Genomic DNA, 15,776 nt, shown 5'->3' on the forward strand with positions numbered 1-15,776 from the left:
AAGCCTTGCTGTAATTAAGTTTGGGAGGCAGAGGGAAGTTAAGCAGATCAAATTCACAGCATGTGAAACGTGAAGCACAGACAGGCTGCCATTCGATTCAGTTTTATTATCATATAGATTGTTTCAAAACTTAATCAGGGATAGCGAGGGCCTATCTGATTAACGGGTCATGCTTGTTACGAATTACCCTCGGTAAGTGAATCTGGTGACCAGGCGAGCTGGCAGCGAGATGCCTGATCAAAGCAGATACTCGGGCAGAGCTGCAGCCTCGCCAGGCTCGCAGCACACCAACCGCAGGCCAAAGGCGAGGCAGAAATGGTACCTGCTGAGAAGGAACAGAGCAACAGAAGAAGTTCAGAGTCATTGCTTCATGGTTAGTTTTTTTAGGCCCAGATGAATTCTTAAGCAATAATTGCCTTTTTCATACTTACTTACAGCAGTTATTTATTCAAATTAGTTTTTAAAAATAGCCTGAATTTAAGCCTGTAACATTCGTTTTAGTGTAAGCATGCCTTACCCTTGGGAGAAGTTCTGATGGCGCAGTTACCTGATTTTCAATGGCCAAAAGACAATCACAGCCCAACTGGCCTCGTATCTCAGCAAATGCTTTTGGAAGAGAGAAGGGAAACAGAGCAGCAGGACTATTGCTCATGACAGCTTGTGTGTATTTAGTTTTGTTTCATTTCCAACCCGAGAATCCACACAGCTTGGCCCAACGTCAGGAAAGTGGGACCTATCGTAAGCAAAGGATTACTTCTCCAGCTGGCAGGATGCGTGGCCACTGGTGGTCCCAGCGGTGTTGTACCAGAAGGCTCTGATCAAAGGTTGCAAATAACCCCGCTAATGGCCTCAGACCTTTTAGATGGCTGAAAGGAGAAATTTTTTATTTATTTTTTCTGTAGGAAGACTAAACCAGAACTCTTAAGTTCCATGCTACAATTTATAAATTAAAACAAAACACCAACAAAGAATAGAAAGCCTTTCAGTCTTAAGAAAATCCTGCATTGAGACAAATACTGAGACTCAGTGGAAGACCAGGATGGGATAAGCTACAGGGAAGAACAGTGCTGCCTGTATTTCTCCTCTGGTGCAACACGTAAGACTTTCCTCAGAGGGAAAGGAGAAGTTAAATACACGTTGACAGACAGCATTTTGTGTTGAGTCAGTACAAGTTACAACAGCTGTCAATTTTTATCCTTACAGAGCATTCACAATCGCGTTTTCCAACAGGAGAACATCACTGACGGCAATGTGATAGCCCTACTGAAAGAGATCAGGCCAGCCTAATTGGTAATATTCTCTCCTCCCTGCTGCTGAGATGCAAAGACTGACCAAAAGTGAACCCTACAAATTCTGGTACAGTGCAGACTTGCATAGACACGCTGATTGCATTTAATTCAGTTACACTGAAAAAAAAAAAAGTGTATGATTGCTATGGGAATGGGCTTGAAGGTCCTGGAAACAGTCAGAGACAAAATCATGCTGGAAAAGAGACAAAAGAACGCTGGTGCTGTGCAATCAATGGTGTGCCACTACCAAGAGGTAAAAAATACAAACAAAGTATTTAACAAGATTTCTAAACTAGCAAGGCGATGATAGTAGATGATTTGACTCCTCTATTTTTAATTTCAAAGGCTGTCCGGAGCAAAGACAGCCTAGTGACCTAGTCAAAGTCAATAAAAAGCTCCTCACATCTGTCTTACCTGTTGCAGCTTTTGAGCCTCCAGAGGGCCCTTCCCTAATAAATTAACCCTTCTGAATGGAAAGCAGGGAGACGAAAGATTGCACATCAGTTCTCAAACAAACAAACAAAAAAGTCTCCAGCACTCAATAGCTTTTCTGTCCGATGGAAAATACCAGACATAAGCACCTGCCGTTAGCAAAGAAAGCAAGCTGTGAGCCCCTCTGGCTGAAACCCTTGGCATGTAGTGTTCAGCAGACACAGGGAACGTTTTATGGTTTACCTGACAATAAAATAAAGCTGTGTTCCCAAATAAAAACCCAGACTATCTTCACTTTTAGTTGCCCCCAAATTAAATACAGGCAACTAGGACTCAGTTGAATACCAATAATCGCAGAGACAAGAGACCCAAAATCACCTACACTGCCTTGAGTCTGGTTTCCTCTGTGCACGTGGGGAGGAGGTACAGCATGCGTCACATTTCAGGGCTGCGGCTCCCTCCAGCACGAGGGGCGCTGAGGTTGAGAGGTAATTTTGTCAGTAATAGATTTCATCATCGCACCAAGCAAACGGAAGGTTGGCTCTTGCCATGTAGCAATGTGCTGAGAGGAGATAATGCAAGAGCCTTTTATTTTTACTTTATCAGAAGCAAGGCAGGGCCGAGCACTGCTGTGCTCAGCCTGGGATCCACACACAAGAAATTCTCCTGGCTGCAGCACTTTCCAGCACTAACAGACAAGACCCAAAGAGCAAACCTACTCCAGACAGGCATTTTGGCATTTGTTCCCCTCCCCGCATGCTTAAGACAAAGAAAAGCCAATTTTCACATTAAATACTAAAACCTCTGCACTTCAACGTGAAATGTTTTAGTTGCTGCAAAGTGACTGGAATGTATCTGACAGTTTATACCTGGAATTATTCTTTGGCTCTTTTTCACTTATGTCCAGAAAACATAGCACACCCTGATTCTGTTCCTATATCACCGCTGCCTGAAATCCTAATGAGAAGAGCATGGTTCCTCAGACACCATACAGTACTGGAGACAAAGGAGGGCCTTTGCCTCCTACTGAGGATACACTTCTGAATATAGCAGTCCTTCAGCTGAAATAGCATCCCCGAGTCCCACGGTCCGGACAGGATCCTTACACACCAAAACGGGTGTGAAATGGAATGAGATGCCTTCTCTGTGCCAATGCACTACTGGCTCATCTGGATTTAAGGATATTTTGGAAGGTGCCTCTATCTGGGAGGTCACAAACTCCAGAGGAGCTTTCAGAAAGACTTTGCTGGTGTCAATGGTTTCGGTCGCGCAGGCCTGAGCCCCTGCCGCTCTAGCTCCAGCAGCCACGGCAGCAACCTGGTTGCCCCAGAACCCGTCCACCGTGGCAAGGATGTGGTAGGCCAGGGTGTGGAAGTGGATGCGTGTGAGATCAGAGGCCCGGTCCGCAGTCTTCCCGTGCTCCTTCAGGACCCAGAAGAGGATGTCGCTGACTACGCCCACATCAGGGATGCCGTTCCAGGAAGCAAGGGAGGCGTGGGGACCAGAGGCCGACTGCGTGAGGAAGAGCAGCTCCTGCTCGTTCAGCCCGATGGAGTTCACCAGGGGAAAGACCTGCTAACAGGAACAACAGTTCTTCCTTCAGAGACAGATCAGACTTCTGGGTTCTCCTTCACAGTATTGTTTTTACCAAAGTACATCACAGCCTGCTGGCTATTTCTGAAATTCGTTTTCTAGATGTGCACTTTGACATTAAAGAGCAACAGAACATCACATCCACATGAAACATAATGCTGGGATTAGAGCTGTGTCAACTGAAACATTGGGATTTGCAGGAAAGAAATACTGCAAAAACCCTGAATTGATGATCAACCAAAAGCCTTTTAAGATACCTCCTCTATGAAACCTCACAGTCAGACCCTTCTAAAAGGAATACCCTCTGTGAGCTAAAGAAAACAGATCTGGCCTCTGCTAGGCCACAAGTCATTGCAGTTCTCTGCTGCCCAGAGGAGACTGGTAAGCTCAGTAAAGAAAAACTGTTCAGAATGCATCAGCAGACATTAAATCCATCTTCTCAATTTTTCTTCAAATGGATAAGCCTCATTTTATTTTTTTATTTCTATATTCATCTACCAGTCTGCGCATTGTGATACTAAAGAAAAGGAAACTGATGAAAAGAGCATGTCCTTTTTGTTACCTGATGCACAATGTTGCTCATAAAATCCTGGTCAGTCATACTGGCCAACTCCAGGTGTATAGGAATGTCAGTAGGGATGTCAGAGATGGAGGCCACAGCCTGCAAGGGCAGAGGAAAAGGTGAAAAACAACACCTAAAACGCATTTGAAAAGAAACAGAAGGAACGAAGGGGTGCATACTGTGAGAGACAGAAAAAGATGCACCTTATTACAAGTTCAAGCCTGGGAAGCTCGGAGTTTGCTATGGAGCATTTGTTGGAATGGAAATTAAGGAGATTTAAGTATCTTACCTCCATTAGTCGTCTGTGTCGCATCTCCTTGCTCTGGCCTTCCATCATGTGAAGTCCTGAGAGCACCACAAGATCTGGCTGAAATTCATCCAAGCTGGACACGAACACTTCCAGCATATTTAAGGCGCCATTTGATAGGTCATGGGAGAAGATGAAGCGGTTGGCATTGGGTGCTTTCACCTGTCCCCACTCTTCACCTAGGGCGAAGCAAAGAGGAGCGAACCAACTCAGAAGAGAAGCCAATCAAACCACATATCTACAGATCATTTTGGGATATCCTGCTGGAATCTGAAGGCACGGTTTCATACCATGACTGCACCCAATTAACAGCTATTGGCAGCAGAATTACACCTCCGGGTCTGCTTAGGATATATACCACAAAACAAAAAGTATACCTGGTTTTTATAGGCCATAGCGTACAAGAATACAGAACCCAGGGGATGGCAGCACAGCAGCATGAGTCAGTATTTACAGTAACTGCATTACAAAGGAATAAAGTTTCAAAGGAGTTTAAGATGTTTGCTCACCTACCACAGCTCCCTGCAGCGCACAGAATTACCAGATTAGCCCAGTGACAGCTGCCAGTACTGATAACTTACACAGTCCTTTTAACCAATTCAAAAAAAAAAAAAAAAAAAGAAAACTGTAAAACCAGGCATCTCTTAGCGATGGTCAGGGTTCCATCCAACATTCAGCCTTTGGCACGGTACCTGCTTGATACTCCAAGATGAGATGGAATTCATCTCTTTCCTGCATGGATTCAGGTGGCACAACCACATTGTCATCAAGCAGTTCGTGGAGCTTGGGACCAACTGGGCCACAAAGGAGGATCTAGAAAACAATGAAAACAATCAAGGATCCCTGCCGTGTCCCCTGCCAGCATTTCAGTGCATTGAAGTAGCCATCTCATTTTGTGTGAAGCCATTCTATGCATGCATTAGTCCCACATTTCATCTCTTCCCAGTATTGCTGATGAGCAAGATAGTTCTCTTACAGGAAAATATATTTCCTTTCAGGATTTGTTATGCGCGGTACAGAAATACTTAAGACATCACAGCTTTAGAACCAAACTCTCTTCACTCTTGCAAGCTCACTGAAAGATGGAGGACCTTACACTAATCTGTTTCCAACCATGTGGCCTCCACATGACCATGTGAAAACAAGAAGCCACTTTTATTAAATAAGCAAAAATTAAGAGTCAGCACAGCACAGGGATCCGTATTTGTTTTATTAGAAAGAAGGTTAAGACAGAAGCCAGTAACTCCAAGGGAGCAATAAGCTGTAAACCATTACATAAAGAATAGATTTGAGACTCCTTAAAGCCGAGTGAAGAGCATAAAACTTTTGGCACACCTACCTTCAGGTCTGGATTTGCTGCAAGCTTCTGACCAATGAGAGCAGCGTTTCCTCCTACGTAAAGCTGTAAAACAGATCGAGGCAGGTATGGGCATTCCCTTGCTTTGATAGCTTTACACGTGCTTAGTCCTTAGTACAGGCTTCAGATTTTAGCTTCTAGAAAGGTTCCAGCATTACAGAATTTAGGAAAGCTTAGTGGGGCTGAAGGCAAAACAATTTTACAATTCACTGTCAGATGCCAACAACTTAAGCGTTCTCTTCTTAAACTCTAAATATTTGCCTTCAGGTAACTCACAGCCCTGTGCAAATCAACTAATTTTTAACAAACAGTCCCTCCTACTTCAGTGCAGATTTTCTGTGGCAATTGGTAACTTTTTTTTTTTTTTTTAAATCAGCAGGCAAACAAGCAGTCATTTGAAAACTACAGTATTTCAGGGTTAAACCTGCCATCTATGCCCACACAAAGTGAGCAGAACTGTGAAAGTTTCTTAGGTAAGAAAGGTCAAACTTTCTAGTAAGAAAACACCTATGTGAGCTCTGAATCTAAAGAACATAGATCTGTCACGAGGACCACAGGTGCCAAGAGGTGACAGAAAAAAAGCTGTAGAAAGATACAGCTGATAATCAAGTGATTCCAGAAAGCCCACACAGCAAACATCGAGAAACAAGCCAACATGCAAAAGTCTTGACCAATAAAAGGCCAGATTTTCAAAAGCAGCTGGCAAACTGCATATAAGGCAGCATTAAATAGTCCGTAGAAATTAGCTGTCAAGCAGATATCCAGCTAGATTCAGAAGACCCAGCATAAATTAGAGCAACAGAGCTTTGCTTTTGGAAAGCTTCAGGAAAATCACTGAGTTCTTTTCATCATCCCTACTTCTAGAGAGAATTTAAACCCTGCATTAAGGTCCTAGAGCTGATCAGTGTGTTCATAACTTCTCATGTGGGGATTTTTTCCTTACTTCCTGCCTCACTACAAGATGTTAGAGCCTCTTTTACAGCATCAATCCCATCTGGCTCCCATAAAACATAAAAATGTCTTCAGTACTATCCTTACAGAGGTAATCTTGGGCTGGTATTTCAGTTTGGGAAAGGCAAGCAAGGGACAGACCATTCAAAACCCTTCAGTTTGGGGCAGGTGCAGAGTTCTGTTCTCTGTTTTTTCCTAAACGATTAGAGCTCTCACTAGACAGAGAACAAAAGTCACCAACGCAGCAGAACGTAAGAACTGTACTTCTCAAAACCTGGCTTCTCATGGAGGACATACCTGGGCACCTGGGTACTCCGAGGCTGTCCGTGCTATGTGATGGAAAGACTCCGCATCGCTGAAGAAGCGCTCGGCAGCCGCCCCTTTCTCCATGAAGTGTGCAAATGCTTCCTTCAGGTCCTGCCGGGAGGTCAGGACAGCGTGGTTTTTTCCATCCCCAGGTTCAAGACCAAGCGCCTCCAGCAACTTCACGCCAGACAGAACCACGTCCACACAGGCGTTGACGCTGAAAGAGAGAAGGAAAATGCATCGTGGGGAAAGCCAGCATACGTTAGGGTGCCTGGGACACAATACAATGACTTCACTTCCCAGCCAGCGATGTTTGCTGTTAAATCTGGGCGGCCCTCAGGAAAAACAACCAACCAAATTAAAAAAAAAATAATTCCCACAGGGATATGAATTTTCTAAATTTTTACTGAAGTGCTCTCTTTATTGTGCTCCATCACAGCACTGAAGAGGTGGATTTTGAACATTCTGCTAAATTAAAACAAAGTGGAAGTTGTTCATGTTTAAAGGTGGTTGTAAATGTTGCATTACATTTTGCACTTTGCTTGCTGTTTAGGCTTGCTCTAAAAAGAGCAGGCACAATAATAATAGCATTTTTAACTTTTAATTCTTAAAATAAAGAAGCTTTTATTGTTCTAGTTCTGGTTTAAAACCTGCAGGCAATTCAGAACTGTTAAAAACAAAACTGAAAGTATTTCAGCCCACTAGATCAGCCTCTTGAGTTTCAACTACTGCTAATAAAAAGCAAAAGCACATACACAAACACCCTGTACCTGGAGTGATTCTGTTTACAAGAAGTCAAGAGAGCCACTTTTCAGTCAAAACATTTGAAGACTGCAATTTCAAAAGAACCATCCCCAATTTCCAGAAGTAGCATGTCTCCTTCTCTCAAATAGCGAAGCAGGAGAAAAATCCAGCACCACTTGGTAAGTTACAAGAACCATTTCGGCAGATCCAGCCTTAGGTGACATCAGACCTGCCGCTCAAACCTTCCAGTCCCCGCTTTTTATAAATTACAGCAATTTAAACACAGCGAGCCCAATTCAGAGCAGAGAACAGGAAAGTTTCTGCACTGGAACCAGGCCCGCAGGAAACATCTTACATGCTCTACTGGTGTATTTTATGGGAAGTTCATAAGTGCTTGCCCTCATTCCTATTCCTTGGTTTCAGAGAGACACTAATATAAACAAAATATTTACTGAGATCACATGAGCAATTACTATAGCATCTTCTGGAACTGCTCTAAGGGCATTTGCTGTTCCTTTGCCCCATGCTTCCATGACAGTGATCCAAACAACCTATAAAGCTTTCCCAGGATCTTCAGCTTGCTCTGCATCTGTCTCCAACACTCCAAATACCAATGTCAACTCGAAACGCACAGCCTTTCCTCCTCATCGGTGACCTTTCATGCACGACTTGGGCTGCAACATGTGAAGGCTGCATCACACTGAATAAAGGACATTAAAAACCTCAAGGGTTTTCAGTGCACAAGGTAACACAGCTCCTATTTGATTGGAAATCCTCTGCACTCTGCATCACATACTAAGGGAGAAAAATCCCCTTGCACAGCAGACAAAAGAAAGAAACAATAAGCTTCAACAGCATTTTAGCCACAAACTCACTGCAGCAAAAGGGCAGCAATCTTATGTTTTAATGGATCATTAAAGATGCAAGGGGACAGAAAGCAAGTCACAGCTCTTTCAAGTGAGACCCTTCTAATCATCCTCCAGCTGTCTTTGTTCTCCCTCCCTGCCATTCCTCTGCTAACGCACTTACTGCTTTTAATAAACTGCCCTAACAGCAGGGATATGCTACTAATGAACTTATTTTGCTATTGAACATTGAGGCCCTGGGTGTTTGGGGTGTGTATCTATTATGTGTATCTATCTATTTATATATATTCAGTCCCTTTAAAGCAAAGAAGAAAGGACTAAACTGAAGATAACTGTCTTTTTTCCAATGAAGGCATGGCATAAGAGAAGACTAAAGGGGACACTAGAAGTGTCACATATTCAGGGGAGAAACTTTGCATTGACCATACTGCAAGAGCAAGACTCCAACTAATCCTACATTAGCTATGCAGCCATTACGCTGAATAACTTTTTCCAACACTTGGAGGCCAAACCTTGCATCAAAGTCAAGTTATCCTGTCACATCCTTTTATTTAAAAGAAAGTGAGTCAAGTGCTATATATAACAGCAAGATTAATGGTCACACTTAACCCCAGCTTTTAAGATCAATGTGATATTCCTGAACTTTCCCCTTACCCTCTTTGCAGTTTAAAAAGAGAAAGGGTGTTGGATTTCCCCATGCACACACAGGTATTCTTGATGTCTACCACTTGCTCCTCACCATTCCCTCTCCCATTTCTTTGCTTACGTTGCCATCTCTGCCTTTACCCAGTTCATTTTCTCCTATCATGACGGCTTCACTCCCTGCCCCACTCCATAAACCTGCTTCTCCCATCTATTTATTGCCAGTCCATGCTCCCCAATCGCCACCTTCCAGGAACGGCCCAGTAGCTCCAAGCCACTCACTCAGCCTCTGTGTATAAAATTGTTTTACAGGCCAGCGAACAGGGGACAAGGTCTCCCGAGTCAGGCTTGCCAACCTGTCCCGAACCACGCAGCACCCTTCAGCCCCCCTACCTGAGGCTTTCCGGCCCGTCACCTCCCTCAGACAAGCCGCAGGGGCTCACACCTGCGCTCACCAGCTGCCACCTCAGGAGCTGCCTGACCCTGGCACCTCACACCTCAGCCCACGGTGTCCCCGCTCCGTCCCAAAGCGGGGTCACCCACCCTACAGCACCTCCAGGCCACCACAAGCTGCTCGCTCGCCACTTGGGCTCTCGCTGTTGGTTTCTGGCGATGCGCTGGGCGACGTGACACGAGGGGTGACACGATGCGATAGCTGATACAATGCAGCATAAGGTGACAGCTCCGTGTGGCAGTTGAGGCCCACCCCCCCTCACACCCACGCATATAGGTGTATATATATAGCTATAAACGCACTCAGACACATAGGTGACCTACCCGACGGCGACGCGCGCCCAGCCCCGCGCCGGGCGGACGATGGCCGCCTGCCAGGCCGCCACCATGCGGCTCTCGAGGGAGCGGGCCCGGCGCAGTCCCCCCAGCAGCGAGGCGGGGAGGAGCCGCAGGGCCGAGGGGGGCAGCTGGGGGCCCAGCAGGCACAGGTAGCCCAGCGCCACGGCCAGCAGCCCCACGCACAGCGCCCGCCGCCACATCGCGGCCGCCCCCGCCGCCACGTCTGAGGGGAAGGCGGGCGGCCGCCCCTCCTTACGCCGCCTCCGTAGCGCCCCGCCTCTGCCCGGCGCCGGCTGCCGTAAAGCCGCTTCGGGAATCGAGGCGGGCTCTACACCGAGTGCGCAGCCTCTCCTAACGCTGCGCATTCTACGTACCTCCGGCAGGGTGCGGCGGTGCGGCGGGCGTAGCTGAGCTACGGGAATAAGGCCGGGGGAGCGCCAGCGCGGCGGCGCTTCGTGAGGGGAAATGGCGGGCGGGGCAGCCCCGGGCACCCTCAGCGCGACTCAGGGTTGCCTCCAGCCTCCAGGGCTCCTCCATCCGGCCCCAAAGAGCCTGGCCTCGGCCCCTCAGGTCAGCGGGGAGCAAGCGCTGTGGTGTGTCGGTCTCATCAATGTGTATGAATACCTGAGATGTGGGAGACGGGGATTTGGCCAACCTCTTTTTAGTGGTTTGTGGGGATAGGACAAGGGGAAACGGCTACAAGATAGAGCACAGGAAGTTCCGCACCAACATGCGAAAGAACTTCTTCACTTCTTCACAGTGAGGGTGATGGAGCACTGGAACAGGTTGCCCAGGGAGGTTGTGGAGTCTCCTTCTCTGGAGATATTCAAGGCCCGTCTGGATGCCTACCTGGGCAGCCTGCTCTAAGAAACCTGCTTTGGCAGGGGGGTTGGACCCGATGATCTTTTGAGGTCCCTTCCAACCCCTTCAATTCTGTGATTCTGTGGGGAACGGGGAGTCTGTGCCCCTTTCCCTCTATGCCTTTCCAGCACCTGTGTAGCCCCACGCGCTGTGTTCTTGCTCTTCATGTTCATCAACCTTTACCTCAGTAGTGCAGCTTCAGCTCTCAGCCTCTTTTGTGCCTTCCCCAGGTTACATTACTTCAGGTCTCTGCCCACGTTCCTGTGAGGCAGCCTGTGCTGGGTTTAGCAGGGAGCAGTGGGAAGGCATCCTTTGTTGTCTGCCTCAGCCTGTCACACAGGTGTCGTAACGAGTCAGGAGAGAGGCTTTCCCCCCTTAATGAAAGGGAAACTTTCTGGGCTGCTTTAGAAATCATAGAAACATTAGCTCTAAGGCTTAATGACAAAATTTGCGGGAGTTTGACAACTGTGTGCCACAGTGCGTTGGCTGAGGCAACTGATAATTTTCCTACTCAGTTCTGTGTTGTGAATGATTGTCATTTTCTTTGACTCTGACAAAACAAACAGTGAAAGAGAGAGGAAGGCTTCTTGCTGATACTTTTTTCTAGATTACAAGAACGGGTATTTGGACAGTGGCTCATCTACGTGAGTCTCGTGGCTCATTGCTCTGGCCCTGTGTGGTTACTGTGCTGCTCATCAGATTGCCTTTCTTGCTAGCCCTTCTCAAAAAGGACTGACTGCCTCGATGATTTTGCTCCTGTGATTTTACTCCTAGGAGCAAGTGAAGACAGAGGGTTTGGAGGTGGGCAGGACTGGAGTTTGGGAGGGAAAGACTAAGAATGGGCCTCACCTGGTAGTGGGTGGTGTGCAGGGACACTTTTTTAAGAGCCTAGAGCAGCACAATAACATAGTGAGTTTTAAGAACCATATCCTGCAAACAAAGTGGGGGCCTAGCCACCTTCCCCATTGTTCAAGAAATCCTTCAGATGGTTCTTTCTCTTCAAATAGCTACCTGCTTCAGTGCCCCTTAAAAGGCTGATTACAGCACTTAGACCTGTATTTAGCCCATCAGTGTTGGTCTGTTAGTATGCAATCCCTCTTCGCATTTGCTCAGGTGGTCTTCGGGTTTTGTCAGTTGGCTTTTTCACTTGAACAAATTTACTCTTTTTCCCTTTGGCACTTTTCCTGCTGACATTTGACCTGAACGTGATTATGAAATCTCGCTTGCTTCCATACTCTTCGAGTCCCTAGGGTATAGGCCTGGAGGGCTCCCACAACCATAAGCAGCCCTCCGGTTCAAGCAAGCAGTACTGTGTTGTTGGAGAACAGAGCAAATACCTGCTGGAACCTCTCGTTGCTCAGTGCAATCAGGTCTTCACCTGTGGGAGCACATGTATTTATAGCCTTGTCACAGAACGTCATAATTAGACATGCCCATAAGGCAGCTGCGACCCATAACATTGTCACAGCTCAGGGACTCCATTATTAGTACTGTGTCATCAGAGGGTTAGGCTGCAAGCAGATAACCCATCTAATACAGTAGTACTTTAGGGAATTAGCCACGATTCCAATTTGGGGTGATTAGTTTTTGATCTGATGCTAATGCCGTGTTCTGCGTTGTTGCCCTGAAGTCTAAAGTTGTCTTTTTCACTCCCAGAATAGGTGCAGTTTCCACATCAACAAAATCAAACCTGTTCAGGAGGAACCACTACTATTTGGTCTGCCTAAACTGCTGGTTCCTGCCAACGAAAATAATGTGTTTTTTTCTTTTTTTTTTTAAAAAAAAAGGCAGTTCCCTCACAGAACCCTATTCGGTTACAGAGCTGATCTGCAGCTTTTCAGTTTATATTTGTTTTAAGCCAATGCAGGCTTAGATTTGCCTGTAACAGCTAAACTAGAAGTGAAAGTGTCAGCTGACAACTGAAATGCATCTCCTTATTTCCTTTCCTGTGAGCCACCAAGCATCCCACAAAATTTAGTTAGGGGTAACAGAGAGGGACACAAGGCTGATAGTTTCATGTGAGATGACTCAGATTGAGTAAAAAGTATTAATTAAATACCTTTTTAATTACTTTTGGTGCAGGGCTGTGTGATATTTCAAAGGTGCGACACTGATTTTGAGAGCTTTTGCTGGGGTCCTTTAATAAAACATAGGAAGAGAAGGTAAGACTTGGTGGGTTTCTAAACAGTTTAAATCAAAACTCATGATGACAATTTTCCTTTGCCGCTTCTTCCTGGTTATATGAAGTTGTTCGTATAACCAATCCTTTACCTGATGCTGTTTCAGTATATGAGCTGCCTGTGACTTGGAAGGGATGTGCCAGGGAAGGTGGGTTTAATCAGTCTTCAGTTATTGGAAACTGAACTTTTTCCCTTCAGCAAAAAAAAAAAAAAGGTGGGGGGGGAGGGAAAGGGGACTCTGTCTGCAGGAGGCAAGCCATCAAGAAAATGCTTCTTTTAAAAAATTCGCCATGGAGAGCTATGCACAGAGCACATGCTCTCAGTAGCCACTCAAGCTCACACACAAAGGTTTGTGAGCTTTTAATGCTGTTAGTGAGTTTACTTTTCTGATCACAGGCTCGGTTTTGAGAATTTGGGGGGTTTGCCAGAAGCTTATTAGGGAGGAAGTGAGAGGAAAGGGGATGAAGATGGGTAAGCAGAAGAAATAGCAGGGAGGGGTGAAAGCCAAAGCTTCGAGTTCCCAAAGGAGCTATGAAGACCTGTTTTTCTTAGCTTGAACTCACAAGCAATTGTCTTTGCTCCTTGTTAAGTTGAATTTGCATATTCAAATGGACTCTCTTCTTTTGACCTACTTTGGCCAGCTTAAATTGTAGGCCTGTGCGCAGTGTGGGAAGGGGAGGAGTTTTCCTTGAACTATGAATTCCTTTATTGTTGGTGGGATCGGTCATGCGTATCTTTAATGCCTGGAATTAAATCTTCAGCTGTACCTAATAAACATTAGGCAGTACCCAAGGCAGGATTTACATTGCAGATACTTTCAGGGCTGCTCCCTCCTGTGGTATCCAACACTCCCATGGTACTACCGCCTCTCTCTGAGTTCCCCAGGCTTCGTGAAGTCAATTATTCAGGTGTTGTGTGTCTGACTCCCTCTTTTGTGTTCTCTGCTATCAAACCTCTCCCTGAAATCCCACATCCTCCTGTCTTTGATTGCAGGCCTTTGATCTGAATTGGAAACTTTATGATAGAGTGGCAACCATGTATCAATCCCTACTGGTGAAGCTAGTGCAGACATTTCTGATGCTTGCCTGGTGACATGTAGCCAGACCTAGTAGCAGAATTTGGTGGGTGTGACTGCTTGCTGCTGGAGGAGTAGGAACAAGTGGCACCCAGGCTTTTTGGATGGGTCCTAATAAAAGCCTGGAAAATTCAAAAGATGAAAGTTTGTACTGAGCCCTGCAGATGAGCAGAGTAATTAAAATACATAATCAGTGCTGTGCTCAGAAACTGGGCAACGTTCCCCATCTCAGCTCTGCCAACTTGTCTCAGTCCTGGACTTCAGCACCCACTGCTTCCCTGCTCCATAAGACACACACTCAGCTTGGCCACCGCATCTCAATCTTGATCTGTAACACCTCCTGCTGTTCCAATTCTGGGGCCTTTTTGAGCAGAAAATACCATCTCTCTTCTAAATTGTGCCAAATTGCTTGGTTTTGGCCACAGAACTCATTTTCACTTGTCACCTAACGGGATACCTAGAGACTTTCATCTAGCACTGTCAGCGCCAGAGGAAAAAGAACATGTGAATACTCGGTCCCCTGCTAAGTCCCCTAATTATATAGTGATGTGTTAATAACAAACACGCTTTCATGTCTTGGCAGTTGCAAAACACTCATCAGTAGCGCAGTGCTTCAGAACTGGAGTCGCACAGGAAAGATGCAAGTCCCTGTTTAAATTACTTAATTAGTATCAGCATTGTCTGTACCCAGCGCTAGGGTCTGGAAGAAATGCTAGCATGAAGCTGCCAGATGCTGGTTGTTTGGGTGCTCTGCAGAATCGGAACCACCATGTTAGAGACTTGTTGTTGCAGAAGTGATACTTGCTGTGCAGAGCATCTCTTTTTCTTTGGGGGTGGAACAGCTTCTATCTTGGCTGGTGCATGAGAGCTGGAGCTGGGAGCATCCAGATCCAGAGTTATGTGCTGCTTTCAGTTTGAACCAAATTGCTGGATTTTGCAGTGCTGATTGCTTGCACCCTGTGGTGATGAGCCTGGTTTGCTGCACACCTGGGAGCTGGAGCCAGAGTGAACCTCTGTGTGTGCTGGTGAACACCCTGAGCCACTAAAGTTCATGGCAGTGGCTGCCTGAGCTCAGGAACAATTGCTCTGTTTCTGGAACAGATGGCTCAGATCGTCAGAAGTGGAGGAATTAAACCGTTTGTCAGAAGGTCTTCTGGAAGCAAGGTAGAAGTCAGAAAACCCAAGGGTGTTAGCATGGGGGATAATGTGCTTGGGGGAAAAGAGAGGAGGACGACAAAAAGAGGGGGAGCCAGGTGGGAGAGGTTTCCTTTCCAGAAGACAGAGACATGGCTGATGGTTGCGTCGTGCTCCCTTGTGAGCAGAATCTTGAGCTGTGCCCAAAGTTCCTGCTTGCGCATGCAGCGTGCGTGTTGGCTTGGGCTTTGGGGTCTGGCATAAGCCCCCTGGCAGGGATGGCAAACTTGGCCCCCTCCTGCAGACAGTGCAGCTGTGAGCAGCGCTGCCAGGTGTTGAGAGCTGCAGAGCCACAGCCCAGCTAAACGCCTGTTTATCTGTCCTGTTTGGCCTTGTAAACAGCCCTGTGAGAGCTGTTGGATGCTGAGGTCATATCCTGGCCCAGGAGAAAGGATGGATATACATCTTGCATGAGCAGGGTGTAGGGACAGAGCAGTGCTTCAAGTGCTTTCTTCTGTTCCAACGTCTTTGGCAAGGCAGAAGATGAATGGCAGATGCCCAATCTTATCCTGGGAAAGGAACGCTGCAAATGAAGCTCTCAAAATACTCCTCAGTCCCCTAGATCCATCCAATTTACATACTCAGTGTTGTGTGGATTGTATCTTATGCTGCATACTTTGCATTC

General features: G+C 46.3%; 2 protein-coding genes across 3 annotated transcripts in view; one reads left to right on the plus strand and one right to left on the minus strand.

Moving 5' to 3' along the window:
- Window positions 1-856: 856 nt before the first annotated feature.
- ADPGK (ADP dependent glucokinase) lies at window positions 857-10,150 on the minus strand. 2 transcript variants are annotated; one of them, XM_083850548.1, is made up of 7 exons: window positions 9,827-10,150; window positions 6,789-7,014; window positions 5,523-5,585; window positions 4,876-4,996; window positions 4,166-4,362; window positions 3,877-3,975; window positions 857-3,293 (listed from the first exon to the last, which is right to left on the minus strand). In XM_083850548.1, exons 1-7 carry the CDS (start codon window positions 10,039-10,041, stop codon window positions 2,745-2,747), a joined length of 1,470 nt encoding a protein of 489 aa, XP_083706674.1. In that variant the 5' UTR covers window positions 10,042-10,150; the 3' UTR covers window positions 857-2,744. The 2 variants fall into 2 exon arrangements, with proteins under 2 accessions (XP_083706674.1, XP_083706673.1); XM_083850547.1 differs by having other exon boundaries at window positions 857-3,296; window positions 9,827-10,149.
- A 61-nt stretch (window positions 10,151-10,211) lies between these two features.
- The window catches only part of LOC310905020 (uncharacterized protein), an 84,617-nt gene continuing 79,052 nt past the window's right edge, over window positions 10,212-15,776 (plus strand). Inside the window, exons 1-2 of the mRNA XM_083850558.1 lie at window positions 10,212-10,411; window positions 12,785-12,864. Coding sequence (XP_083706684.1) covers window positions 10,307-10,411; window positions 12,785-12,864 — 185 coding nt within the window. The 5' untranslated portion in view covers window positions 10,212-10,306. The remainder of the gene's footprint in view (window positions 10,412-12,784; window positions 12,865-15,776) is intronic.

The sequence above is a fragment of the Anser anser genome (assembly GCF_964211835.1).
Source record: "Anser anser genome assembly, chromosome: 10".
Lineage (NCBI taxonomy): Eukaryota > Metazoa > Chordata > Aves > Anseriformes > Anatidae > Anser > Anser anser.